Source organism: Leptodactylus fuscus, chromosome 9 (genome assembly GCF_031893055.1).
Source record: "Leptodactylus fuscus isolate aLepFus1 chromosome 9, aLepFus1.hap2, whole genome shotgun sequence".
Classification (NCBI taxonomy): domain Eukaryota; kingdom Metazoa; phylum Chordata; class Amphibia; order Anura; family Leptodactylidae; genus Leptodactylus; species Leptodactylus fuscus.
In genome coordinates, this window is record NC_134273.1 from 48753368 (window position 1) to 48780555 (window position 27188).

A 27188-nucleotide genomic window follows, 5' to 3' on the forward strand; every position below is an offset into this window, starting at 1 on the left:
CGTAGAACACAGGTAACATGTCATTTGTACCAAACAGTGAACGCTGTAAAAATTAAACCCATAAGAAAATGGCGCAAATGCATTTTTTCTCCAATTGCACCTCATTCTGAATTTTTTTCCAGCTTCCCAGTACATTGCACAGCATATTGAATGATGCCATTACAAAGTACAATTTGTCCCGCAAACAATAAGCCATCATGTGACTCTGTGAACTGAAAAATGAAAAAGTTATGGCTCTTGAAATGTGAGGAGGGAAAAACGAAAATGCGAAACCAAAAAATGGCCTGGTCCTTAAGGGGTTAATGCATGCAGCAGCATTTGACAGTGTGATGGGCCACTGAGGAGCATTATATTATGCGGGTACCATTGAGGAGCATAATTTCTGTTGGTCAGATATTTCTAAGTGGTGGTAATGGTGGGAGCACTTATGACACCATTGCACTGGACCCACAAATGTATTAAATCTGTCCTGATGGGGACCTGACGTTTCTGATGGCGGTCCTTCCCTGAAGGTGCAGAGGCCAGTGGCATAATGGGCATGGAGGGAGGCTGCTGGGCTAGCTGGCATTATGTTGTGTTACAGCAGGACTTTGCCTCCAGCTGCAAACTGCAATATCCAGCACAGCAATGAAGATAGCAGACACTGGACCTAAACTCTGCGACCTAAACTCGATACGGGGTAGCGCTTGGAAAATATCTCTAATAGCAATCAGATAAGGCAGCGGCGATGAGGTATGCAGGTTTCGCCCGGGTCAGCTGACATGTGACTCATCACGTTACACAACATGAAACGACGTCACCAGCCCCGCCCTACCACGGACTTCCTGAATCTGTTCGGTGGGCATCAGGAGCAGTAGCCGCGGAGACATGGCGCTTAATAAGAACCACTCACAAAACGGCGGTGTTATCATTGACAATGGCGAAAGGTCAGTGGCCTTACTTTACGGTAGAGACCCATACGGATGTGCACGTGGAATACTGCGTCCTCTGTGTGATCTGCCGAACTAGAAATCCCAGCAAGCTTTGCGTCTAGTTCTTCAGCTTCTGTATCCACTTAGTTGTTTTGGGGAGTCATTTGGTAACATATGGTGACTTCTGGTAACATGTACACAGGAAGTGTTTATAAACAAGGTTGTTGGGAGGGGGCACAACTATATTCCCATCATTCACTGTAATAAGGCTTTGATGAGGATGTACATTCACTCAGTGGACCAATGTCTGGTATATATCACTACACCAGTATGCTGTTTATATATTTGTGCATTCCTATACAATCTACTGTACCATATGATACACCCTTTATTATTATTATTTTTTTTTAACATGGAGGCCTATGGGTTACACATGTCATCGTATGATGACAGGGTTAATGTTATTTATATACATCAGGACAGTCTCCAGACATTAAGTGTAAAGTCCACACACAATGTGACAGCTTGTTTTGATGAAACATGTGTCTTAAGTATAAGCCATGCGCACCATGGATATGGCTGATCAGTGTGAATAAATAGTGTCTTATCGCCCCAAGAAAGAAAGGATTGGGTATTTGAAATTCAGCTGCCTGATCCTTCTCTCACCTTACATCTACCTTCTATCAAAGTGGTCTGGCCCCATACACATTAAAGGGATTCTACCACTAAACTAACATTTTTTTCTAATGACAACGTCGGAATAGCCTTAAGAAAGGCTATTCTTCTCCTACCTTTAGACATGGTCTCCGCCGTGCCGTTCCGTAAAAATACCGGTTTTAACTGGTATGCAAATGAGCTCTCCGCAGCAATGAGGGCGGGCTCCAGCGCTGAAACGCCGGTGAGCGCGTACCCATTGCTGCCCGAGAGCTGTTTCTAGCGCTGCTTCCTTCTTGAGCAGCAACTCCGCCTCTTCTGTCTTCTGATGCGGTCCAACTTCCGACGCCTGCGCAGTAGGCTCCTGTATTGAACTACAAGAGCGGCCTCCCAAAAATGGCCGGCGGCCATTTTTGGGTGGCCGCTGTATGCTTCTGTATTAAACTACAAGAGCAAGAGCTCTTGAAAAAAATGTTAAGTTTAGTGGTAGAATCCCTTTAAATTGTTGGCCAAAACCATCCGGTTCAGCTGATTGAAATCAAATCTAACCCATAAGGCTAATTTCACACATGGATTACGTGTGGCGTAATTTGGTTCGGAAAAAAAAAACGCTTCCTAATTAGGAAGCAGTTTTTGGACCATGAGACATTTTTTGGAGCGTTTTCTAGAGCGGTTTTTGGTAAAAACTGCTTCAGAAAACGCCAGGCAGTTTTCCCCTCCCGGAAAGTGAATGGACAGTAAAAAACCTGCGTCGCGGTTTTTGCCAAAACCCACGCCATATACTGCGACACTTTTTTGGCAAAAAAACACAATGCGGTTTCCGCTTCCCTTTCACTTCTATTGCCTTCCTAAAGCAGAATCCGCCTCAAGAAAGGTCATGTCGCTTCTTTTTTCCGCTAGCGGCAACATGCATGATTTGTGCACAGTTTGTGGAGCATTATATTTATTATAGCGTCTATACCAGATTTCTTCAAAAATGGTTGGTTGGTTTTGTTATCGGAACACAAGTGGTTCCAGTCTGATTGCCAGGGGACGTCCAAATTAATTAATTATATTGAGCTCAGAAGGAATAACCACCAGGACACAATTTGTTCTCTATAATAATTCTTGAGGCTGCGCACAAGATTATTAAGGAAAATAACAGCTTTATGCCAGCTTAAGCGTCACAAAATACATTATGCTTGTAATACAATTGGTACAAATAGGTGAGCGTTCTGCATGACTAGCACATGAGCATCCCATGGACATCCGAAGTCCGCCATCTTTAGCACCTGACCACATTAACACATTCTACTCATTCTAGTCAGTAGACCTTGAAAATGTCACATAACATTTTTAATGAGACCTAGCTCTTAGCACCATGTTTCCAAGATGTGGGTTATGGGAGTGAAACATACAAATGGACACTATTATCAAAAGAACGTGAGAACTTCTGAGAAGGAGAAGATTCTAATGAATCATCTCCTATAGTGTACTGAATATATTCTCTTAAAGCAATAGACACAGTTATTGTTGATTATTGATTCTCTAGACATTTTCTGATATTTTTCCACCACAATTTTCATCTCCCACGCCACTTTCATGTAAGTGAAATACATGTGGGAGTTGTACTACATTTAAGGTGTTGTCTGGGCAAAAAAATTTTCATCCACGCCTCCTCTTCCTGTGATGTCCTCGGGTCCCGTCTTCCTCCGGCGCTCGTGAACTGACATTGCTAAAAAAAAAAAAAAAAAAAAAAAAAAAAAATGGCCTGGGCGCATGTGCAGTAGCCGTAGTAAAAGCAGCATGCTACTTCGCATGCGCCCAGGCCATTTTTTTTCTAGCAATGTTAGTTCGCGAGCGCCGGAGGAAGACGGAACCCGAGGACATCGCAGGAAGAGGAGGCGTGGATGAAGAAGACGGCGGACTCTGAATGCCCGCCCACCATGCACGATGGGTAAGTTGATCACATTATTTTTTAGGGTATTATTTTAATACTGGGGGGTAGTTTAATATAACTTTAGCGGCATCTGAATAGCCGTTTTAAAGGCTATTCACGCATATGTGGGGCTCTATCAGCATGATTTTGCTGATAGAGCCCCTTTAATAAACACAGTTTACCATATCTCCGCTTTATGTTGACATCAAATTTTAAACGTTCAATTAATTTTTTTGGACATAAGGCTTACAGTCTAACAGGAATTTTCAAGAGCATTTACAAGTCAAATTTTTTAAGGTACTAATTCGGTTCCAAAGGGGCTTTGAAAGGTGTTTGTATTAGAAATCCACATAAATCATCCTATCTTCAAAACTGCACCACCTAAACAATTGAAGACAGCATTTGAGAAGTTTAACCCTTTAAGCGCTTTACAGTAACAGTATCACTGGATTTTCGCTATTTTAGTTAAACATATGCCTGAATAGCCTTTAAAAAGGCTATTCAAGTCCTGCTAATCGTTTGTTAAAAGACCCCCTCCCCCCATTAATTACCTTTTAAATGTATATGAGCCCTACCGTGCACCGTGGGCGTTCCCATGCATCCCTCCACGTCATACTCTGTTCGTGCCCTCCTGTCCTTGTTGTTCTATTTAAGTCCCCCTCCTGCTTTCGATTCACCAGCTCCAACTGTCTCTTCTCAGAAGAGTGGAAAAGGACCTGTGAAGACGTCCCTACAAGGTCCTTGGTCGTCTTCTAAGTAGTGATCTATGCAGAGCAGGGGCTGCAGCTCCCTGTGTCTATCATAGATCTCCATGTGCACAGTAGATCTATGCTATGAAAGACACAGGGAGCTGCAGCCCCTGCTCTGCATAGATCCCATCCCCGTGATATCTACTCCAGACTAGATTACTCGACAATCGACTCTGACTTTTGCTAATCATGCTATGGTCCATGCTGTTCTGACATCCCCTACCTCGAGACCTCGGTCCTGGCAGTGGCATTTTTATGCTCTTGACTTCTATTTTCAGGAGAATGATACAGCCGATGTATCCCCGGTTACACTTTGGGCTGAGCACAAATATGTGGTCCAGGGGGGTGTTTGTCCAGCATTGTACCCCTCTCAAGAAGGACAGATCACGTGAAGTTGTGGTCCTAATCGTGAATGTTGTCTCTCTGGAGCAGGCTCACAAAGGAACTAATGCGGTGGACACTCGTTCTGCCTTTCTCTTAGCTCATAAAAGGCTACAGGAACTCCTACAGGACATCAGAACTAGGTATCTTTTGGCCAGAGGCCACCGCCACTTTTATGAGTTTGGGAATAAGTGTAGCTGTACCTTAGCCAGATCCCTTAGGGAACAGCGATCCCGTAACTATGTTCCTTCGATCACTGATGCGATGGGTACCTGTCTAACGGATCTGCATCGTATAACTGAGGAGTTTGCACGGTTTTACAATCAACTCTATAATCCCCCCCTCCCCCCTTACTTTGGCCCTATCTGTTCCTTCCCTGCTTCCAGCAATTTGGCAGTATATTGAAGCTTCGGGTCTGCCCAGGCTCTCTGAGGACATTCTGGCCACGCTCGACCTTCCTATAACGGGGAAGAGATTGCACAGGCTCTCAAAAGAATGCAACCTAGCAAGGCCCCCGGACCTGACAGCCTTGGGCCCCCTGGTGCGTGCCCTGAACGCCTTGTCGGCGGGTGTATCCCTCCCTCCAGACTTGACTAGAGCTCACATTGTCGTCATACATAATGAGGGGAAGGACCCTGCGCTTTGCACTAGTTATAGGCCCATCTCCCTCCTTAATGTTGATTTGAAGATTTCTCTAAAGTTTTGGCAACGAGATTAGCTCCCCTCCTCGTAACCTCCCACTCTGTCTTCTCCCCACGGATGCCGAGAAAGCATTTGACCGGGTTAGTTGGTCTTTCTTTCTTATTCGCAGTGTTGGACCACATTGGCCTGGGCCCGACTATGCAAGCCTGGATTTTCTCTCCAATCCATCCACCAGAGTCAATGGGATTTTGTCCTCCCTCCTTCCCGATCGGGAACAGCCCACGCCAGGGTTGCCCTCTCTCCTCCTGATATTTGTCTTGACTTTGACCCCTTGCTTTGGAGGATTAGATAGTCTAATTCGGTTATCCGATACTTGGGATTCTGGATCTGAGGGGACCTAGGTGACCTTTACTGTAAAAACGACCTCCCCCTGCTTCAAGTAATCAGAACTGACCTGAAACGGTGGTCCAAGGGCACATACACGTGGTTTGGTCGCTGTGCTATTTACAGAATGAAGGTCATGCCTCGCTTGCTTTACTTACTCCAAACTTTGCCAATCCATGTTCCTTCTAGCTTCTTTAAATTACTGTACAGTGACCTCCTGAACTTCTTGGCAGGGTAAGTGCGCCAGATTGGCCCGATCGATTCTCACTCTGCCGAAACAGTGTGTGTGGGGGGGGGGGCTGGGACTCCCTGATACCCGCAGATACTATGAGGCTTCCATACTACAGAGAGTGTTGGATTGGTGCCGCCACACCCCCTTCAAACAATGGATCTCCTTACAAGGTACCTTGTGGGTGGGGGGGGGCTTTTATGGATGTTTGGACACCATGGCTCCTCTTCCAGGGTTCACAATCATACAGAGATGTGATGGTTTGAGGATGCATTGTGGGCCATGTACCCCGCCATGTTCTGTCCCCCCGTTTGTGCTAGGGTTGTCCTGGGGCAATACTTGACTGTATTCGTTTTGCCCCGCTTTGCTGTTGTTTGTTCTGATCTGTTCCGCTTGCGGTCCCCTGTATGTTTTTCGGGCCCTGCTACATTATTGATCTGTGCTGTTTATTTTGTTTGTTTTATTGTTTTCTCTTTGTTATAAATAAAGAATGGGGTTTTTTTGGTTTTTTTTTAAAGGAAAAATTACTCTATTTACAGTAAAATGTCTCTTTAGCCACAAATTTCAAATTTTCACAAGGGTTAAGAGAAAAAACGCACCCCACAGTTCATTTAGTTCATTGCACAATTTCTCCTAAATGTAGCAGTACCCCATATGTGGTTGTAAACTGCTGTATGGGTATATGGTAGAGCTTGGAACAGACAGAGTACTAATTGGTGTTGGAGAGCAGATTTTGCTGTCATCAGTTTCAGGCACCATTTCGCATTTGCCCCTGAGATGCCACAACAGTGGAAACCCCCGAAATGTGACCCCATTTTGCAAACTAGACCCCTCAAGAAATTTATCAAGGGGTATAGTGAGTATGCTCTTGTGACATATCTGGTGAAGCCTGTACAGTTATGAGTAGAATAGTGTTTATTTTTATGTTTTTCTAGCCTGAGTTATGAGGAGAAATGTAAAGGCAGGCAACACTGAAATTCACACTTTTATCAAACTTTGAAAATCAAAAAAAAAAAAAAACTAGAATTTTTTTTTTCTTCATATTTTGCATTCTCTGACACACTATTACCAAATAAAATATCAAAAGAATTAAAAAATATAGAGGTAAAAATCATTGGTTCACTTGACATGGAATGACCCAATTGTAGATCCGCACAGTATTAAAGGGATCCTATCATTTACACACTTTTTTTTTTCCTGGTTCATACGTAGGAATAGCCTTAAGAAGGGCTATTCATCTCCTACCTTTAGATGTCTTCTCCAGGCCGCCTTTCAGTTAAAATCCCATTTTTTGCTGGTATGCAAATGAGTTTTCTCACATCACTGGTGGCAGGCCACAGTGCTCAAACAGCACTGGGGGAGTCTCCAATGCTGTGAGAGAACTCTCCAGCACCGCCTCCATCTTCTTCAGGAACGCGTCTTCTTCCGGGGGTTGGCTTCAAACTTCTAGGCCTAGGGTAAAGCCGACTGCGCATGCCCACCACTTACAATTCCTGAAGAAGAAGGAGGCGGCGCTGGAGAGTTCTCTGTTCTCTGAGTGCTGTTTGAGCACTGGGGCCCGCCCCCAGAGCTGCGAGAGAACTCATTTGCATACCGATGAAAAACTGAATTTTAACTGAACGGTGGCCCAGAGAAGACTTCTAAAGGTAGGAGACAAATAGCCTTTCTTAAAGGGATTCTACCACTAAAGCAACATTTTTTCTAATTACCATGTCGGAATAGCCTTAAGAGAGGCTATTCGTCTCTTATCTTTAGACGTGGTCTCCGCGGCGCCGTTCCTTAGAAATACCGGTTTTAACCAGTATGCAAATGAGTTCTCCGCAGCAATGAGGGCAGGCCCCAGCGCTCAAACGGCGTTGGTGGTGTCCCCACTGCTGCCCGAGAGCTCTTTCCAGCACCGCCTCCATCTTCAGCTGCAACCTCGCCTCTTCTGTCTTCCTTCTCAGTCCAACTTCCGACGTCTGCGCAGTATGCTCCTGTATTGAACTACAAGAGCAAGAGTGGCCTCCCAAAAATGGCCGCCGGCCAGCAGCCATTTTTGGGAGGCTGCTCTTGCTCTTGTAGTTCAATACAAGAGCGTACTGCGCAGGCGTGGGAAGTTGGACTGACAGAAGAGGCGGGGTTGCAGCTGAAAATGGAGGCGGAGCTGGAAAGAGCTCTCGGGCAGCAGTGGGGATGCCCCCATCGCCGTTTGAGCGCTGGGGTCCACCCTCATTGCTGCGGAGAACTCATTTGCATACCGGTTAAAACCGGTATTTCTAAGGAACGGCGCCGTGGAGACCACGTCTAAAGGTAAGAGACGAATAGCCTTTCTTAAGGCTATTCCAACGTGGTAATTAGAAAAATGTGTTTAAATTATAGGATCTCTTTAAGGCTAAATTGCCGTGTTGGCAATTTACGATAATTTAGTGGGTTTTGGTTTGCAGTTTGGGCACTCAGTCTCTAAACGGTTTGCCATCACGGATATGTTTATTTTGAGGGAATAATAGAATTGGAGAAACAAATCCAACCGATCAGTTTTTGAACAACATTTTTAAGGGTTATACATATAAAATTGAGATCCAAGCCGTGTTGGCATCTGTGTTCTGCAGCAACTGACAGCTTTTGTAGCAATGAAGCACAGTTGTTAGTAGCTTCTAGTACTGAAATGAGAGAGAATTCACCAGATCAGTTTCACAATGTAAGGAGGAAGGACTCTCAGCTAGAAGGGTAAATAAAGAAGGTGATTATGGCGCTACTCCAAGAAATAGAAGAAATATTACAGCACTTTCTTGACAAGCCCTATTTATATTTGCTTCTAGCATCCTGAAAATGTGTAAAGATGTGGAACTCTGCTTCAGTGACATGGTTCACAAGACTGAAGCCTTCAAAAGCACAAAGAAGGGGATACTGTACCTCACTCCATACAGGGTAAGTTTTATGAATGTTTTGTACTGATAGGATTCTATTGAATCCCATCCACACATTGCAGAAAAATACCCACAGTGGAAATTCTGCGCTTTCCAAAACTGTTGCGCTTTTGGAAATCGTAGCATGTTAATTATACCTATAGATATAATTGAAGCAGAAAGTCCACAAAGGATATTCTGTGAAAAGCGCTGTAGGAAAAACTACGATGTGTTTCCACTGCAGATTTTCCCACAGGACTTTTCTTTGCAGCTTCAGTTCTGGGGCCTTAGCCTAAAAGAGTTTTTTGGGACTTACTAATTAAAGATCAGCTGGGGCTTACACATGGGTCCAACAGAAGGGGAACTTTCACTATCACCACATTTTGAAAACTAGCTCCCTATATATCAATGCCTAGTTTTCCTGCCAATCAGCTGTTTGAAGGTACTGCAGCTGTCACGTGAGGGCTGCAGTTTCTTCAATACTTACCATACACAGCAGCATACATTTATGCAGTGTCTGTGCTTAGTGTTACAGCTTAGGTTTTTCTTGAACGGGACTGAGCTGTGATCAAGCCATATGACCAATGAATGTGATGTCATTTGGCCTTGTGAAGCTGAAGTGGCAATCTGGGCGCTCCACTGCTGCTTCAAACAGCTGATCCACAGTGGTCCCAGGTGTCAGTCTTCCACTGACCTTCAATTGATCCTAAGATTAGATCATTGATTTAAAAGTTTTGAAACACCCTTTTAAGTTATTTTATCTCCTAGTCCTGACTTAACGTGTTTCATCAGAAAATGACCTATTTTTTTTAAAGGAGTTATCCAGTATTATAAAATGTGGTTGCTTCTTTTAGATTGCACTCCACATCTACTCAAGCAGTGACGATACAACTGTTGGTCACATGGCCATGCTACACCTCAGTCCCATTCTAAGAAGAGAAATATTGGATAACCCCTTTAAGTCAAGATTTTATGTGAAATGCATTTTTTTAAGAATTTTGTTGGCCCATTTCCCTTTAATTATATGTCAATATGTGTATATTGAAAGATAAAATTCTGGTAATTCTGTAGTGGCTCATTAGCACAGGCAGGATTACCATGATAGCATATATACCATGTATCATTAGGACCACTATTTACTATAGATGACTACCTGTCTACTCCTTCAGTGCACAATGACCTCTGCACATGTCACAAAAGATGTCTCGAAAAGTTTCCCATAAGTCCGCTTCACACAGTCAAGTTTGGTTTGTGAGATATGGAGCAGATTTCTAACCTGTTTATGTGAACTGGACCTTAAACCTAAATGAGGCTTATGAGTCTATTTCTCTAAATGGCTGCCCCCCTAATCATGTACAAGAGATAGAAAAAAAAAAAAAAAAAAAAGTCTACAATCAAAAAGTAAAAACAGATTAGAAAAAAAGTGGGTTTAATTAGAAAAATAAAAACGTGATACTTTCCCTTTAAAGCTAAGGCCCCATGTGGTGTCCCACAGCAAAAAAGACACAGCGAGAAAAACCGTGGCGGCAATGCATCACAATTCTTCTCACAAAGCATTACACAGAAAGTTCACAGAGGTTTCTGTTTCAGTTATACCTATGGGTAAATTGTGCTGGTTTTGGAAACTGCAGCGTTTCTGTAGCACATTTTTTTACAGTAAAGTGGGCAATGGGATTCACTAGAATCCCATCCATTTTGCTCTGACTGTAAAACACCGCGATTTTTTTCTTCAGTGTTTATGCTACTTGGAGCCCTGGCCTAACAGGGATTTCTTATATTCATTTCTTATTGATTTATTTACTGTATATACTCGAGTATAAGTCAACCCGAATATAAGCCGACCCCCCCCCCCAATTTTACTACAAAAAAATTGGGAAAACATATTGACTCGAGTATAAGTCGAGGGAGGAAAATGCGTGACATTCTGTTTGTGCTCATGTTAATCCTAGCAGACTTTGGGCCTGTATGATAATGTTCCAGATGTCACGTGGTCTGGGATATTACCATATAGGCCCAAAGCCTGTGCTAGTAGTAATAGCCTGTTACTGCTAGCACAGGCTTTGGGCCTGTATGATAATGCCCCAGACTTCTGGGATATTATCATAAAGGCCCAAAGCCTTATAGTAGCAGTAACAGCCTGTTGCCATACAGGCCCAAAGCCTGTGCTAGCAGTAACAGGCTATTACTACTAGCACAGACTTTGGGCCTATACGGTACTGCTAGCACAGACTTTGGGTCTATATGGTAATATCCCAGATCATGTGACGTCTGGGATATTACCATATAGGCCCGAAGCCGGCTAGGATTAACATCGGATCCCGGAGATGTGAATAAAACTGTTTATGTTCTCACACCTCCCCTGGGGCTCTGTTTATTATACTCAAGGGGAGGTAGGGGGGTTCGGGTCTGAAAAGAAAATTTGTCAAGACTAAACCCATTGTTTGTAGTTACCAAGAGGGTGTTGGGAGAGTGTCCTTCACAAAGAAGGAAGATAGAGTGTGGTGCTGTAGCCTATTCCAGAATGTATTTTGGACTGGTCGTTTGAGGTTAACCAAGTATGGGAGCAAGGCAAGAGGTATAGTGGATCTAGATTTCGGAGAGAAGTGGGTGGGATTTCTGTAAGGCCTGCTATACCTTAGCTGTGCTATAGAGGAGAGAGCTTTTACTAGGGAAAGGAGCCCGTATGCTCCAGAGTGAAAGTTGATCCAGAGTGTTCAAGTTGCAGAGCAAGATTATCACGCGGGGGGCTAGCTAGAAGGATCCAGCGTTCCAGCTGTTGGGCATTGTCGTACATTTGTAAATCGGGAAGTCCAATTCCCTCTCTAAAGGGCGGTGGCTGAAGTTGGGTGTACCTAATCCTAGAGTGTTTCCGATTCCACAGAAAGGTGGAGAAAAGGCGTCTTGATTTGTCGAAAAAAGGATCTAGGAAATTGTATGGTAAGTGTGCACAATAAATAGAGCAGTTTTGGAGAATATAAGTTTTCAGTAAGGTTTTCCGGCCTAGCCAAGACACATAAGGGATCTTGAGGTTGGAGAGCTGCTCCCGGATATTCCTAAGTAAAGATGCATAATTAAGGGCAAATAGTTTAGTCGGGTCACGTGAGATGCAAATGCCTAAGTACTTAATGTCTGAGGTGGGCCAGTGGAACGGGTAGGTTGATTTCATTCAAGCAATTGAGGAGTCCTCTACAGAAATATTCAATGCCTCGGACTTCCTGAAGTTAATTTTGAAATTGGAAGCCCTACCAAACACATTAAACAGTTCAGTGACTCGGGGAAGCGAGTGGGTAGGGTTAGTGACTAAAACCAAAAAGTCGTCAGCAAAAGCCGCCGTCTTGTAAAGTCACCGTAAAGTCACCTATCGTAATCCCTGAGATGTGTGGGTCTTGTCTAATGGTTTGTATCAGGGTTTTCATTACCATAATAAATAAGTACTGGGAAAAAGGGCAACCTTATCGCGTACCGTTGCTGATTAAAAAAGGTCGAGATAGTATGCCGTTCACTCTAATCCTAGCGCTAGGCTTCTGGTAAAGAGTCAAGACAGCTGCAATGAACGCATCAGGCATGCCAAACCTGCGTAGCTATGGAGAAGGGCCGGCTGACCCTATGAAACGCCTTTTCAGCGTCCGTGCTCAATGGGAGCAGAGGGATTTTAGCTGATCTGGCATGTTCGATTAACCTGATAACTCTCCAAGTGTTATCCCTCTCTTGCCTACCATGGACAAAACCTGCTTGTTCCTTTCCTATGAGTAAGGGCAGGAGGGGTGCGAGGTGCATCGCCAGAGCTTTAGCCCACCATTTAATAACCAAAAAAATAGAAAAATAGTTTCTGCTCACCTTGTTGGAAGGAAGTAACTTTCGGGGTGCACGGCTAGCACTTTACTCTTTAAGTGCTGTAGAATATAATCACTTGTAGAAAAAACGGGTAATAATAATAAATTTTATTTAGCGCCAAAATATTCCGCAGCGCTGTACAATTTGTAGGGTTCAAATACAGACAGAAAGATACATTACAAAGAAAGTCATTTCACACAATGGGACTGAGGGCCCTGCTCGCAAGAGCTTACAATCTATGAGGTAGAGGGGGTGACACAAGAGGTAGCAGGGGTGGCATTGTTTATGCAGAGGTCAGACACTTTTGTAATAGAGGTTACTGTCATTACACAAACATAAAACTTTATGAGCCGTCAACAGTCGTGTCCTTTAACATGTGGATGGCGCTTGGACCTATAAAGTTACCATGAGATGACAACATATCATGTGGGGAAATGTGGGAGCAGGGACAGAGGAGGGTTAAGGGTTTACGTTAGTCCGGCAACTCTCCGATGATAGATAAAATGTAACTTTTAATGAAAATCATAAAAATGACCAAAACATGACAAATGTAGATGAGAAAATAAAGAAAAAAAGAAAAACACCTAAAAAAAAACACGTTTCGGAACAACATAATTCCTTCTTCAAAGCGTATCTCTGATAAATGACATTTCCCTTATACATACAATTAACCCCTTCCCGCCGATGGCATTTTTTGATTTTCGTTTTTGACTCCCCTCCTTCTAAACCCCATAACTTTTTTATTTCTCCGCTCCCAGAGTCATATGAGGTCTTAATTTTTGCGGGACAATTTTCTCTTCATGATGCCACCATTAATTATTCTGTATAATGTACTGGGAAGCAGGAAAAAAATTCAGAATGGGGTGGATTTGAAGAAAAAATGCATTTCTGCGACTTTCTTACGGGCTTTGGTTTTACGGTGTTCACTGTGCAGCCAAAATGACATGTCCCCTGTATTCTGTGTTTCGGTACGGTTCCAGGGATACCAAATTTATATGGTTTTATTTACATTTTGACCCCTAAAAAAAATTCCAAAACGGTGTTAAAAAATTTTTTTTCTAAAAGTCGCCATATTCCGACGGCCGTAACTTTTTTATACATAGGTGTACGGGGATGCATAGGGCGTCTTTTTTTGCGGGGCCGGGTGTACTTTTTAGTTCTACCATTTTCGGGAAATGTTATTGCTTTGATCACTTTTTATTCAAATTTTTATCAGAATTAAAACAGTGAAAAAACGGCGGTTTGGCACTTTTGACTATTTTTCCTGCTACGGCGTTTACCGAACAGGAAAAATATTTTTATAGATTTGTAGAGCGGGCGATTTCGGACGTGGGGATACCTAACATGTATATGTTTCACAGTTTTTAACTACTTTTATATTTGTTCTAGGGAAAGGGGGGTGATTTGAACTTTTAATACTTTTTATATTTTTTTATATTTTTTTTTACTTTTATTTATTTTTTTTTTTTTTGCATTTATTAGACCCCCCTAGGGGTGTTGAACCCCAGGGGGTCTGATCACTAATGCAATGCATTACAATGCTAATGCATTGCAATGCATTGCAAAAAATCATCATCTCTTTTGCAGGCTGTATACACCAGCCTGCAAAAGAGAGAATTTGCAGACTGGCTGGGAGCCCTTAACAAGGCTCCCGGCTGTCATGGCAACAGGGGGTCGGCCCTGGAGCATGCTCCAGGAGCCGGCGATCCCTGCCAAAATGGCGGCGCCCATGCGCCGCCGGGAAGATGGCGCCTCCGGCGCCTTTGACAGCAGCGCCGGAGGGGTTAATGCCTCCGATCGGTCCGGGGACCGATCGGAGGCATTAGAGCCGGTTGTCTACTGCTTAAAGCAGTAGACACCCGGCGGCTATGACGGCCGCCCGGCTCCCGGGCGGTCGCCATAGTTACAGACCCGACACGCGCCGTACTATTACGGCGCATGTCGGGAAGGGGTTAATACCCTACGTCATATCCGTTTGGGTTTACCTTTCATTCAGCATAATTTAGATCACCTGTAACCTGCTCTGACATTCACATCTTTGAAACACATAAATCCAGATCGTTACCACAAAAAAAGAAAAAACTCACAATAAACCCAATTTCGCATTGTATATTTCAATGCTATTTTTACCGTATTTTTCGGACTATAAGACGCACTTTTTTTCCCCAAAATTTTTGGGGAAAAGAAGGGTGCGTCTTATAGTCTGAAGGTGGCGCCTGGCATCCGCTGTAATAGAGAGGCGGAAGCCGGCAAGTGATAGACGCCATTACAGGTGCCGGGGCCTGAGACATCGCTACGATCCTCTGCCCTGCATGAAGCCAGCAGCGGCAGGGGCTCCTCCGTGCCCCCGCCGCTGGCTTCATGCAGGGCAGAGGATCGTAGCGATGTCTCAGGCCCCGGCGTCTATCCCTCCCCGGCATCCGCCTCTCTAGTACAGCGGATGCCGGGTCAGTATCGGTGGCCCCTTCTCCCCCTGGGCCGGTCCCCACCGGCCCCGTACCTGTAAAGTTGCAGGCCGGCTCCTGCGCGGCGATATCGCAGGAGCCGACCTGTTCGAGTGACAGCCGGGAGCCTAATGAGGCTCCCCGGCCTGTCACGGCTATATTAGTATTGCGGCTGGTCTCTATGACCAGCTGTAATACTAATAGACAGAATGTCCCATAGACGGCAATACAGTTGTATTGCCGTCTATGGGACTTGCGATCAAGTGACCGCAGGTTCAAGCCCCCGGGGGGGAATAAAATAGTAAAAAAAAAAAAAAAAGCTTTAAAAATATGAAATAAATAAAAGTTCTAAATCACCTCCTGTTTTTTTTTTTCAATACAAGGTGATCTAAGCAATAGATATCCCCCAAAATGGTATAACTAAAAATTACAGCTGGCCCCGCAAAAAAAACGCTCTATACATCCCCGTACAGCTGCAGGGTCACCTGTCAATGTGGCCTTGCAGCTGTTGCAAAACTACAACTCCCATATATTAAATATTCTACCAGTTTTTGCTTCAAAATTTTTTTTCCCTATTTTCCTCCTCTAAAACCTAGGTGCGTCTTATAGTCCAGTGCGTCACAGATCTGGCAGATCTGCCATTCAGACAGCGCAATTTACATCTGCAGCTGGCGTTATCCATACCAGGGATTACTATATTGAATCTAGGGCAGCTATTGGGGTGTGCAATGGACGGCCTCTGACTTCTATGCTTTAGGCATAGCTCAATTCAAATGAACTAGTAATTGTTGCTTGTGTAATCTAGAGGGAGGCATACTAACTAAATTATATTGGACACATAATTGTTTTCCTGACACACAGGAGGCAACAGTTGTGGCCACATTGTTGCCTTTTAAACATCATAATTGTGGTATGCTCTGCATGTCAGTATACTGTTGACCAGGGGCTATGCAATGCATTAACATTGGGTGGACTACTTCCAGCTATTTAATCTTGTTGGAGGCCAACAGCTGTCAACTTTTAAAGTGTTCTCACTTTTAAATATATTTAATAAAGGTTATTTTTTATCTTTTTCTTTTGGGGGGCACCTAATTTTGTATTTAAGTTAAATTATTCGTTGCTCTAGATCCTTTAGGGTGTTAAAAGAGGGCTAGTCCCGTTTTGTTTTTGGATCAAGTCGCTACAGGCTATATCAGTATACATCTTAAACGTATTATGGCCGGTTTCTTGGCCGAGGGTGTTAACCCTGCGCAGTGGCTCGAAGAAGCCAGGGTAGTGTTCTCAGAGAAGGAATACACACATTCAGACTCCATTGGTACTATCAAAGAGATCTTTAAAGTTGTAACTAAAACATACCGTGAATTCACTAGATGTTGGTGGGAGATACAGGCTCTGACAAATTATCTTGAACATAAAATTGTTCCTCGGGGTCTTAGAAATCCGGTACAACCGGCAAGGCGGATTAGAACAGTAGCCTTGACGGCGGCATGGGTAAAAGAGGTAACTGAATCATCCCTGCGTTTGATTTCTCTTATCTTAGAGGAGGAAAAAACGAATCTAACTAAACTAGATGAACAGTTAAAAGAACTAATAACCAAGGCCAGAACTTTTTCCAATGACCCTGAATATACCAAAAAGGAGAGAGATCTCCAGGTGAATATTGAGAAGTATACTAACCACATTAAGACGAGAAAGCACCAACAATTTATGCGTGATGTTCAGGAGTTTAGAGAAAATAAGGCCTATTGGACTCATGAGTCAGCACAGGCTGCAAGTGACATTTCCTCCTCCGAATATGAGTATTCGGATAATGAAAGAAGTAATCGGCCTCGGGACCCACCCCGAGGTAGGGGTAGGGGTTATAATTCTTCCACCCGGGGTAGAACCAAGACTCGCAACCAGGGGAGAGAAGGAACAAATGGTGCTGCTGGTAGTGGGGTTTTTTTTAGCACAAACACCCCAAATAACACAATATATGCTACGAACCAGGTCAGACCAACCACTGGGTGTATCTCGACCTCCCCCATAACTAATGAAATAAGTGGGGGGGTGAGGGATGACTCTTTGAGGGTGATTAATTTGTCCCAACGCCCCCTGACTGAGTGTGAACGATCGGTGTTGAGCAAGGGACTTTCTTTTGTCCCGTCAAATTCCTTTAAACATTTTGAATGGGTAAAAGATCTAGCCCTTTTTACCAGAAAGTTACGCTGGTCTAAATTTATGTCAACGGTAGAGAGTAGGAGGGCCCGGGAACTGGGGGTTGAGGTGGAGGATCTGGAGGGGATTAGAACGCTTGAAAGTCTGTACCTAGAGGGACAGGGATTGAATGAAACCCTACAATTGACTGATCTGCGTCCTAAAAATAAGAAGAATCCACCCCCCTGTGATTCAAAATGTGTGGACATTTTTGAAAAAGTGGTACAGGAGGGTTTATCCAGATTAGCACGAAAAAGGTCCCCAAAACGTAATAACTTGAACAATAGCCAGCGTGCTGCCTTGAAAGCCTTAGAATCTGATGATTCGGTTGTTATCAAAACAGCGGATAAAGGCGGCAACGTGGTAGTTATGGATCGCGATAAGTACATCCAGATGTGCGATCACATTCTTGGGGACCGTACTAGCTATGACATCCTCCCTAATGACCCTACCTCTCAGTTTGCAGAATCTCTCGTTCATATTCTTGACCAGGGGAAGGCCCAGGGTTTAATTTCTTACCAGGAATACAAATATATGTGTCCGGACAATCCCCGGGTCCCCACGTTCTATGCCCTTCCTAAAGTCCACAAGGGCTACCCTCCTCTAAAGGGCCGCCCCATTGTCTCTGGCATGGGGGGGGTCACCGAAGGTGTCAGCAACTATTTAGATCGTGTGTTGCGGCCCTTTGTGTTGGCCCTCCCCTCGTATGTCAGGGACACGATGGATGTCCTCCGACATCTGGAGGGCATCCAGGTACCATCTGGGGCGGCCCTGGCATCGTTGGACGTCGAGGCGCTCTACAGCTCCATACCCCATGACTTGGGGTGTGGGTCTGTGGGGCGCTTCTTGGGGACCCGGGGTGGACAATTTACTGAACACAATACCCTGGTTATGGAGCTCCTCCAATTTGTCTTGACTCACAATGTGTTCCTGTTTAACGGCAAAGTGTACCATCAGCGGCGGGGCACCGCGATGGGGTGCCCCGCCGCGCCTACGTATGCTAATATCTATTTGGGACACTGGGAGGAGGTTGTCGTGTTCGGACAATACGCAGAGACCTGGGCCCGGCACATTGTGCTGTGGCTCAGGTACATTGATGACATCCTCTTAGTCTGGTCCGGCACGCAACCTGAATTCAACAAGTTTGTTGAGGCTCTCAATATGAACGAATTTAATCTGAGGTTCACATCTGATTTCCATCCAAACACTCTACCATTTTTGGATGTATTGATATCTTTGGAGACTGATGATAGTTTTACATCAACTTTATTCAGGAAGCCCACGGCGACGAATTCTCTCCTAGAGTGGGGCAGCCACCATCCGTTGCCCCTAAAACGGGGTATTCCCAAGGGACAGTTTTTGCGCTTGCGGAGGAACTGCTCCGATATTGAGGACTATGATATCCAGAGTAGGGCCCTCACAGAATGTTTTGCCTCTCGTGGATATCCTAGGGCATTACTCAAGGCAGCTAGGGAGTCAGCAAGAAGAACCCCGAGAGAATCACTGTTGGTCCCGAGGATTAGGAGGGATGAGGAAAGGTTGATCCGCATGATCGGGCCGTTTGATGATTGCGCCAAAGAGGTGACTAACCTTATAAGGACGCATTGGAGCATACTCAAACAGGACCCGGATCTACGTGCTGTCATCCCTGATAATCCTTCAATCACTTTCCGTAGAGGGAAAAATTTGGCTGATATAATAACTCATAGCCACTTGTCACTCCCACTGAATGAGAGAACGTGGCTGAATAGATCCCAGATCGTTGGAACTTTTAAGTGTGGGTCTTGTCAGGCATGTGCCTATATACAGCGTGGCACCGAGATCCGAGCCTGTGCCACTGGCCACACTTTCTGCATTAAAGATTTTGCCAACTGCAAAACCGAAGGTGTTGTGTATGTGATCACCTGCCCCTGCCCACAAAATTATGTGGGCAAAACTCGGAGACAGTTGAGACGGAGAGTGTTGGACCATGTCGGCGATGTAGTTAGACAGACCGAGACGCCTGTAGCCAAACACGTCTGGGAATGTCATGGGGGGGACCCATTTGCCCTTAAATTCCAGGTTATTGAAAGGGTACCCAGGTCAGTGAGGGGAGGAGACTGGGATGCGCAGATTTTACGCCGTGAGGCCTTCTGGATATTTAAATTTGCGTCAGTTAAACCAAGAGGTCTGAACGATGGAATATCATACTTACCGTTCATTTGAAATGAAATGTTTTCTGGTGAATGTGTATTAGGTTTTGTTTTTGAGTGGTAATAATATACACAAGTCTAGGATGCCACTATAAACATCATATGTCACCTCATTACATATACTCGCGGATCTGTCATACTGGAGGGAGTTGGAATTTTTATCATATGATGTGGACTTCGGATAGTATGCCGACGGATCGCTTCTATACCTTGTTTAAAGGTTATGCCCTCTAATGTGCTGTGTGCTCTCAGACCACTTGGATGCAAACCCACCTCTTTAGGGGACGAGTGTGTCCAGACAGTGCGTTTATGTTTTTGCGGTAACGCAAGGGTTAACTGAGCGATCATGGAACGAAGTTATGGGGTGACGGATGCAAGGGCAGTCCTGGCATTATGGCCTTATGCCACTCTGTTGACATAACCTGTATATATAAATATCTACAGGCTCTTGGAATGACGATGTACCTGCTTTTCCTTCTGTAGTGATCATACGCTGGCTATTCGAGCAGCGCTTTGACTGTCCCCATTCCTCACACGCCCTTTCCTATGATGCTGTGTACGTCAGTGACTCTGACGCAAGCTGATTGGGCTGTGTGGTGAAGGGGTGGGGCTTCTTTACACTCCGAGTCCATAAAGGAACGGAGTGTGCCGAGCGCAGCGTCGGCCTTCATTTGAGTACTGGGACCTACCTTCTGGGTCCCGGGAAATGCGGTTCTGACCGCACACCGTTACCAGGGTGTATAGGAACTGTATTTCTAGTCCAGGCAGGGATTAAAGAGAGTCTCCTGATGAGTTACATTAGGGTAATGAAACGCGTTGAGACGTTAGAACTGCCAGGAGTGTAGTGACATCAGGCTCACTCTATTTTCTCTATATGTTATTATCGCTGTGAGTTAAACTGTAACCACCAGCCCCTTAGTGTGTTATTAAAGGGGTATTCCCACCTCACATACTCAGCAGTCTTCACTCTTGTAAAATCTTCTTTCTTCCTGGTTTCTTGCATCATTTGGTGGGCGGGGTTTCACAGGCAACCTGCCGTTTAGCACCGCCCCCAAATTAGTGTGTAGCTCCGCCCACCCATATTGGACTATGAAGTACAGGCAGCAGCAACTCCATTCTGTGTTACATACAGAGACTGCCTATCTCTGCCATAATGAGCACAACTGAATTAGCTAGCCTGATAACTGGTAGAACAGAAGAAATGAATGCAGCTCCTCTATCTGAGTGCAGGACCTAGGTCACGTGGTGTAGACACAGGATTAGCTAGATACACAGGCTCGCTTCCTGCACTTAGCCCCTCCTCCCTCCCCCCTGAGAGCAGCAGATACATCATTTGACTCAGGAGCAGCTAGGTCAGGGCTGTGGCCACAAAAAATTGAATAAAGTAAGATAGTGGACAAACAAAGCAGTTTTGCTGAAGCAATGTATTTAGGAAAAGTCTTACATTCACATTAACAAGCAGTATAGATAGGATCCTTGTGATGGGACAACCCCTTTAATCCCCTGAATAGATCTGCCATTCAGACAGCGCAATTTACATCTGCAGCTGGCGTTATCCATACCAGGGATTACTATATTGAATCTAGGGCAGCTATTGGGGTGTGCAATGGACGGCCTCTGACTTCTATGCTTTAGGCATAGCTCAATTCAAATGAACTAGTAATTGTTGCTTGTGTAATCTAGAGGGAGGCATACTAACTAAATTATATTGGACACATAATTGTTTTCCTGACACACAGTAGGCAACAGTTGTGGCCACATTGTTGCCTTTTAAACATCATAATTGTGGTATGCTCTGTATGTCAGTATACTGTTGACCAGGGGCTATGCAATGCATTAACATTGGGTGGACTACTTCCAGCTATTTAATCTTGTTGGAGGCCAACAGCTGTCAACTTTTAAAGTGTTCTCACTTTTAAATATATTTAATAAAGGTTATTTTTTATCTTTTTCTTTTGGGGGGCACCTATTTTTGTACAATGATAGATTAGAATGTTAAAAAATATCACTTCGATAGATCTTATATGTGAAATCTGTCTTGACATTCATTCCCATTGGATTCATGCAATTAAATTTGAGTATCCAAAATGCTTCTCTTTGAAGAAGCATTTTTTGCCAACTTCCACCTTGTTGTGGTTTTCTTACTAATTCTATTTCATGAAATTCCATGGATGACATTTCAGATTTGTGTACAGTGGAAAAGTCTGAAAATTCCAGGTATATGTTTTGTTACCGTCTGAAATATGTTCCACTATGCGGATTTTCAAAGGTCTTGTTGTACACCCTATGTAGTCTAGTTCACATTTCCTACATTTAATATTGTATACCACATGGTGTGAATTATAATTTAAGAAAGAATTTATTTTAACTCTTCTTCCTGATTTGTAGCTAACGATGTATTCTTTTTTTATTTGTGTATTCACATACTGTGCATCTACTGTCTCCACATCTAAAGAAGCCTTTAGTGGTTACCATAGTAGATAAGCTAGTTTTCTCTATCTCTACAATTACTATAAAAGTAAATAAGTTACATTGTACACTTTTACTAAATCTTATAATTGAAATAACTAGCAAAAACTATATAACTAAAGTAAAAATAGCATTGAAATTTAGAATGCGAAATTGGGTTTATTGTGAGTTGTTTTTTCTTTTTTTGTGGTAATGATCTGAATCTATATGTTTCAAAGATGTGAATGTCAGAGCAGGTTACAGGTGATCTAAATTACGCTGAAAGAAAAGGTAAACCCAAACGGCTATGACATAGCCCTTATATATACAATTATCAGAGATACGTTTTGAAAAAGGAGTTATGTTGTTCCGAAACGAGTCAGCGTTTTTTTAGGGGGTTTTCTTTTTTTCTTTATTTTCTCATGCACATTTGTCATGTTTTGGTCATTTCTATGATTTTCATTAAAAGTTAAATTTTATCTATCATCGGAGAGTTGCCGGACTACCCGTTTTTTCTTCAACCCACCATTTAATGTCCGTTTTAAGAAGGGAGATGGGCCTATAACTACCACATTATTATTTATTATTATTATTATTTATTTATATAGCACCATTAATTCCATGGTGCTTTACATTTGGGGGTTTACAATACACAAAATATACAGGTAGATATAATACTAACAGTGACCGACTGGCACAGTGGGGTAGAGGGCCCTGCCCGCGAGGGCTTACAATCTATGGGGGAAGGGGGGAGAGACAGAAGGAGAGGGGGAGACTGAATAGATGGTGGTGTGGTGATAGTGTTATTGGAGGTTGTAGGCCTTCCTGAATAGGTGAGTCTTCAGGGCCTTTTTGAATCCTGTGATTGTGGGGATCAGTCTTATGTGTCTTGGTAGGGAGTTCCAGAGTATGGGAGATGCACGGGAGAAATCTTGGAGGCGGTTGTGTGAGGAGCGGATGAGAGAGGAGCAGAGTAGGAGGTCATTGGAGGATCTGAGGTTATGTGTGGGCAGGTAGCGGGAGATTAGTTTCGAGATATATGGAGGGGCCAGGTTATGGATGGCTTTGTATGTTAGCGTTAGTAGCTTGAACTCAATTCCTTGGGCTATATGTAGCCAGTGGAAGGACTGGCAGAGGGGAGAAGCCGATGAAGATCGGAGAGAGAGGTGAATTAAACGAGCAGCACAGTTTAAGGTGGACTGGAGGGGGGCGAGGGTGTTTGCTGGGAGTCCATGGAGAAGGGTGTTGCAGTAGTCTAAGCGGGAGATTATGAGAGCTTGGACAAGCATCTTGGTAGTTTCAGGGGTGAGGAAGGAGTGGATTTGATGGATGTTCTTGAGCTGGAGGCGTGAGGGTTTGAATGTGTGACTTGAAGGATAGGTCACAGTCCAGGGTTACCCCAAGACATCGGGCCTGTGGGACAGGGGCAATTGTGGTTCTGTTAACTTTGATAGATGGGTCAGGTGTAGGGGCCACATTGGGTGGGGTGAAAATGATGAACCCCTTTTTCTCCATGTTCAGTTTGAGAAAGCGGAGGATAGGAAGGAGGCTACGGCCGCTAAGCAATCTGGAACACTGGCCAGCAGGGAGGTAATGTCTGGTCCAGAGATGTATATTTGGGTGTCATCGGCATAGCAATTGTATTGAAAACCATGAGATTCTATGAGTTGGCCTAGGCCAAGGGTGTAGATGGAGAACAGGAGGGGTCCTAGGACGGAGCCTTGGGGGACACCTACAGAGAGAGGGCGTAGTGAGGAGGTGGTGTGTGAGTGGGAGACACTGAATGTGAGGTATGAGGAGATCCAGGAAAGGGCCAGGTCTGAGATACCAAGGGATGCGAGATTTTCTAACAAGAGGGAGTGGTCAACTGTGTCAAAGGCAGAGGAGAGGTCAAGAAGGAGGAGGACAGAGTAATGGTGCTTGGCTTTGGCGGTTAGAAGGTCATTGGTGACTTTTGTTAGGGCAGTTTCAGTGGAGTGCCGGGGTCTGAAGCCTGACTGAAGTCTGTCAAAGAGCAGGTTGGACGATAGATAGGAGGAGAGTTCTGAGTGGACGTGTTGCTCAAGTAGTTTTGAGGCGAACAGGAGCAGTGAGATGGGACGATAGTTGGCTGGAGAGGACGGGTCGAGGGACGGTTTCTTAAGTATAGGAGTGACAGTGGCATGTTTGAAGGCAGAGGGGAAGGATCCATTGGCTAGGGAAAGGTTGAAGAGCTGAATTAGGGCCGGAGTAATGACTTCAGTGAGTTTGGGGATGAGATGTGACTGGATCGGGTCAAGCGCACAGGAGGTGAGGTGGGATTTGGAGATTAGGGAGGAGAGTTTTTCATCAGTTATAGTGGGGAAACAGGTCAGGGATGAGGAGCAGCAAGTAGTTGGATAGAGGGGATATCGGGGGTGTAGGGTAAGACTATCTGATGGTGTCAATTTTAGTTTTGAAGTAGGAGGCAATGTCGTCAGCTGAGATAAGTGGTGTCGGAGGGGGGGCAGGAGGACGGAGGAGGGAGTTGAAGGTGGTGAATAACTGTTTGAGGTTGTGAGAGAGTGCAGATATGAGTGTGGTGAAGTAGACCTGCTTTGTGGAGGTGAGTGCGTCCTTAAATGTGAGAACTGCCTTTTTGTAGCTGAGAGAGTCTTCCTGGGAGTGGCTTTTCTTGCAGAGGCGTTCTGCAACCCATGAGGCACGTCTCAGTTTTTTAGTCAGGTCGGTGTGCCAGGATTGCCTATTGATCGGTCGGGCTCTGGTGTATGTGTAGGGGGCCACAGAGTCCAGGGCTGAGGTAATGGTGGTATTGTAGAAGGCAGCAGCTGCATCTGTGTCCTGGAGTGAGGATATGTCATCGAGTGGTAGGAGAGAGTCTGAGAGGGTGCAGGTGTCAAGGCAGTTGAGGTTCCTGCGGGGGCGTGTTGGTTTAGAGGTTGGGGTGTCTATTGGAGAGGAGAGGACAGAGAATGTCAGCAGGTTGTGGTCAGAGAGCGTGGATGGAGAGTTAGAGAGGCTTAATATGGAGCAGAGGCGGGTGAATATGAGGTATAGCGTGTGCCCCTTTATGTGGGTGGCTGAGGAAGACCATTGGGAGAGACCAAAGGAGGCGGTGAGGGACAGGAGATTGGAGGCAGGAGGGTAGTCAGTGTTAATGGGGATGTTGAAGTCACCCATGATGATGGTGGGGGTGTCTGTGGCTAGGAAGTGTGTGAGCCAGGTGGTGAAGTGGTCGATGAAAGCAGCAACCACATAGTTTCAGGTCTTTACCTTCTTTAGGGAGGATAGTGATGAAAGGACTGGGAGAGGAGATTCTGTCCACGAAGGAGGGAGTTAAAAAAAGGAGGTGAAATGAGGCAGGAGGACTGTCTTAAATGTCTTATAATACGCTATTGGCAAGCCATTTGGACCAGGGCTTTTGCCTGACAGGATGGAAGACAGGACGTTGGACAGTTCATCAGCAGTAAACGGATGCGTTAAAAGCATCCCATCCTGCTCACTAAGCTTCGGGAGGAAAATAGAATCAACGAGTTTATAAGGATGAGTCTATGTGTAGGAGCGGATGGGTTGGAGGCATGAGAAGGATTTTCCAGGTTATACAGATTATGAAAAAAATCGTGAAAGGCTTCGGCTATGTGTTTTGTGGTGTGGGCAGCCTCTCCAGTAGCATGAGTGATCTCAGAGATATGTCTTCTCTCTACGTTTATGTACTAGTGCGGACATGATTTTGTTTCCCCTGTCGCTGTGCATGTAGAACTTGCATCTGGAGGCCTGGAACAGTTTAGAGGATTTGACATTCAGTAAGACTTTAACCTTGTCCCTAGTAAGTGTGAGCTATTGGAGTGCTGCCTGTGCCTGGGTTTGTTTATGGGCACATTCCAGTGCAGAAATGTGCCCCAGCAAATTATCCAGGGTCTTTTGTCTAGCCTTTCTAACGTGAGTGCTCAGGGAAATTAATTCCCCCCTGTACAACTGCCTTTTGTGCCTCCCAGAGGATAGGGTCAGAAACCTCGTCCGATTTATTGAGAGAGAAATATTGTTGCAGCAGGGTTTCAATTTTGTGGGCATGAGTCGGATCGCTCAGAAGCATGGTATTCAGTTGCTAGCACCAGTCCCCTTTGGGAATATAATGCAGGCTAATCGTAAGGAATACAGGTGCATGGTCAGACAGGAGAATGTTACTGATGGAGGAGGAAAATAGTAGGTCTAGGGATTTTTGCTGGAGGAAGAGATATGTGTGCGAGAGAAATATGTATAGTCACAGGCTGAAGTGTGTTGCAACCGCCATGCATCCACTAAATGGATGGAGGGCTTTGTCTATCCTCAAAAGGTGGCGATAGGAAGTATTTCTCGTACCTGTTGAGTGCAGAAGGGGATTCATTGGCAGGTTACAATCACCACCAAGGATAAGTACACCCTCCATAAAATCACGAAGGACCTTGGTGGTCTGAATAAACCAAGGAAGCTGGGACTGGTTTGGAAATTATAAGTTAGCAAAAGTTAGACCCTTGATAAAAGTGAGACCCTTCATAAAAATGTAGCGCCCCTCGGAATGACAGAATTGCGCTGTGAGTGTAAAAGGAATGTGACGCGATATTGCGATGCTAACCCCCCAGTAACTGTAGAATTGTAAATGTTAACATAACCATTAGTCCAATCTATGGCAGGTGGAACCGCCACAAAGGATACTGGGCTCTCATTGCCAGGAAGACAAAGGTAATCAGGGAGGAGCAAGAAGAGACCTCTTCCGTGTGGACTTAAGCATCTTCTTTGACTTCTGCTGCTTGGGAGTCATCTGTTCCCATGGTGATGGGACAGAGAGGGAAGGACATTGATGTTGGTGACAGTGTCCCAGTTCTCAATCTCAGGTCAGGCTAGATCACATAGCTTGCATGCAAGCTTGAGGTCAGACATGGTGGAGATGGTGATGCGGCGGCCAGAGAGTAGGAAAGAGATAACAAACGGGAAAGTCCATGTATAGGCCACTTTCTGCTGACACAACCAGTCCGTGAGGGCTTCAATTTTCTTCTCTTTTGGAGAGTGACTGGAGATAGATCTTGGAATATCGTGATTTGTGAGGAATGATAGGTGAGAGAGTCCAATTCTCTGGCTTTATTCAGAAGCTCCTCCTTATCTCTGAAGTTCAGAAAACAGCAGATAACGTCTCGCGGAGGGTCAGCAGGCTTAGGTTTTGGTCTTGGCACTCAGTGAGCTCGCTCAATTATCACCGTTGCTGCCTTGCTCTCCCCTAAAAGCGTGGTGCAGATCTGGTGAACTGCCAAAGGGACTCCCTCATTTGTAACTGATTCGGGAATCCCGTGGATGTGGATATTATT

General features: G+C 44.7%; 1 protein-coding gene across 3 annotated transcripts in view; it reads left to right on the top strand.

Moving 5' to 3' along the window:
• The first annotated feature begins 802 nt into the window (after nucleotides 1-802).
• WBP2NL (WBP2 N-terminal like) overlaps nucleotides 803-27188 on the top strand; it is an 87869-nt gene continuing 61483 nt past the window's right edge. For all 3 annotated transcript variants that reach the window (XM_075286366.1, XM_075286365.1, XM_075286367.1), the window contains exons 1-2: nucleotides 803-926; nucleotides 8670-8778. In XM_075286366.1, the coding sequence (XP_075142467.1) occupies nucleotides 868-926; nucleotides 8670-8778 (168 nt within the window). In that variant the 5' untranslated portion in view covers nucleotides 803-867. The remainder of the gene's footprint in view (nucleotides 927-8669; nucleotides 8779-27188) is intronic.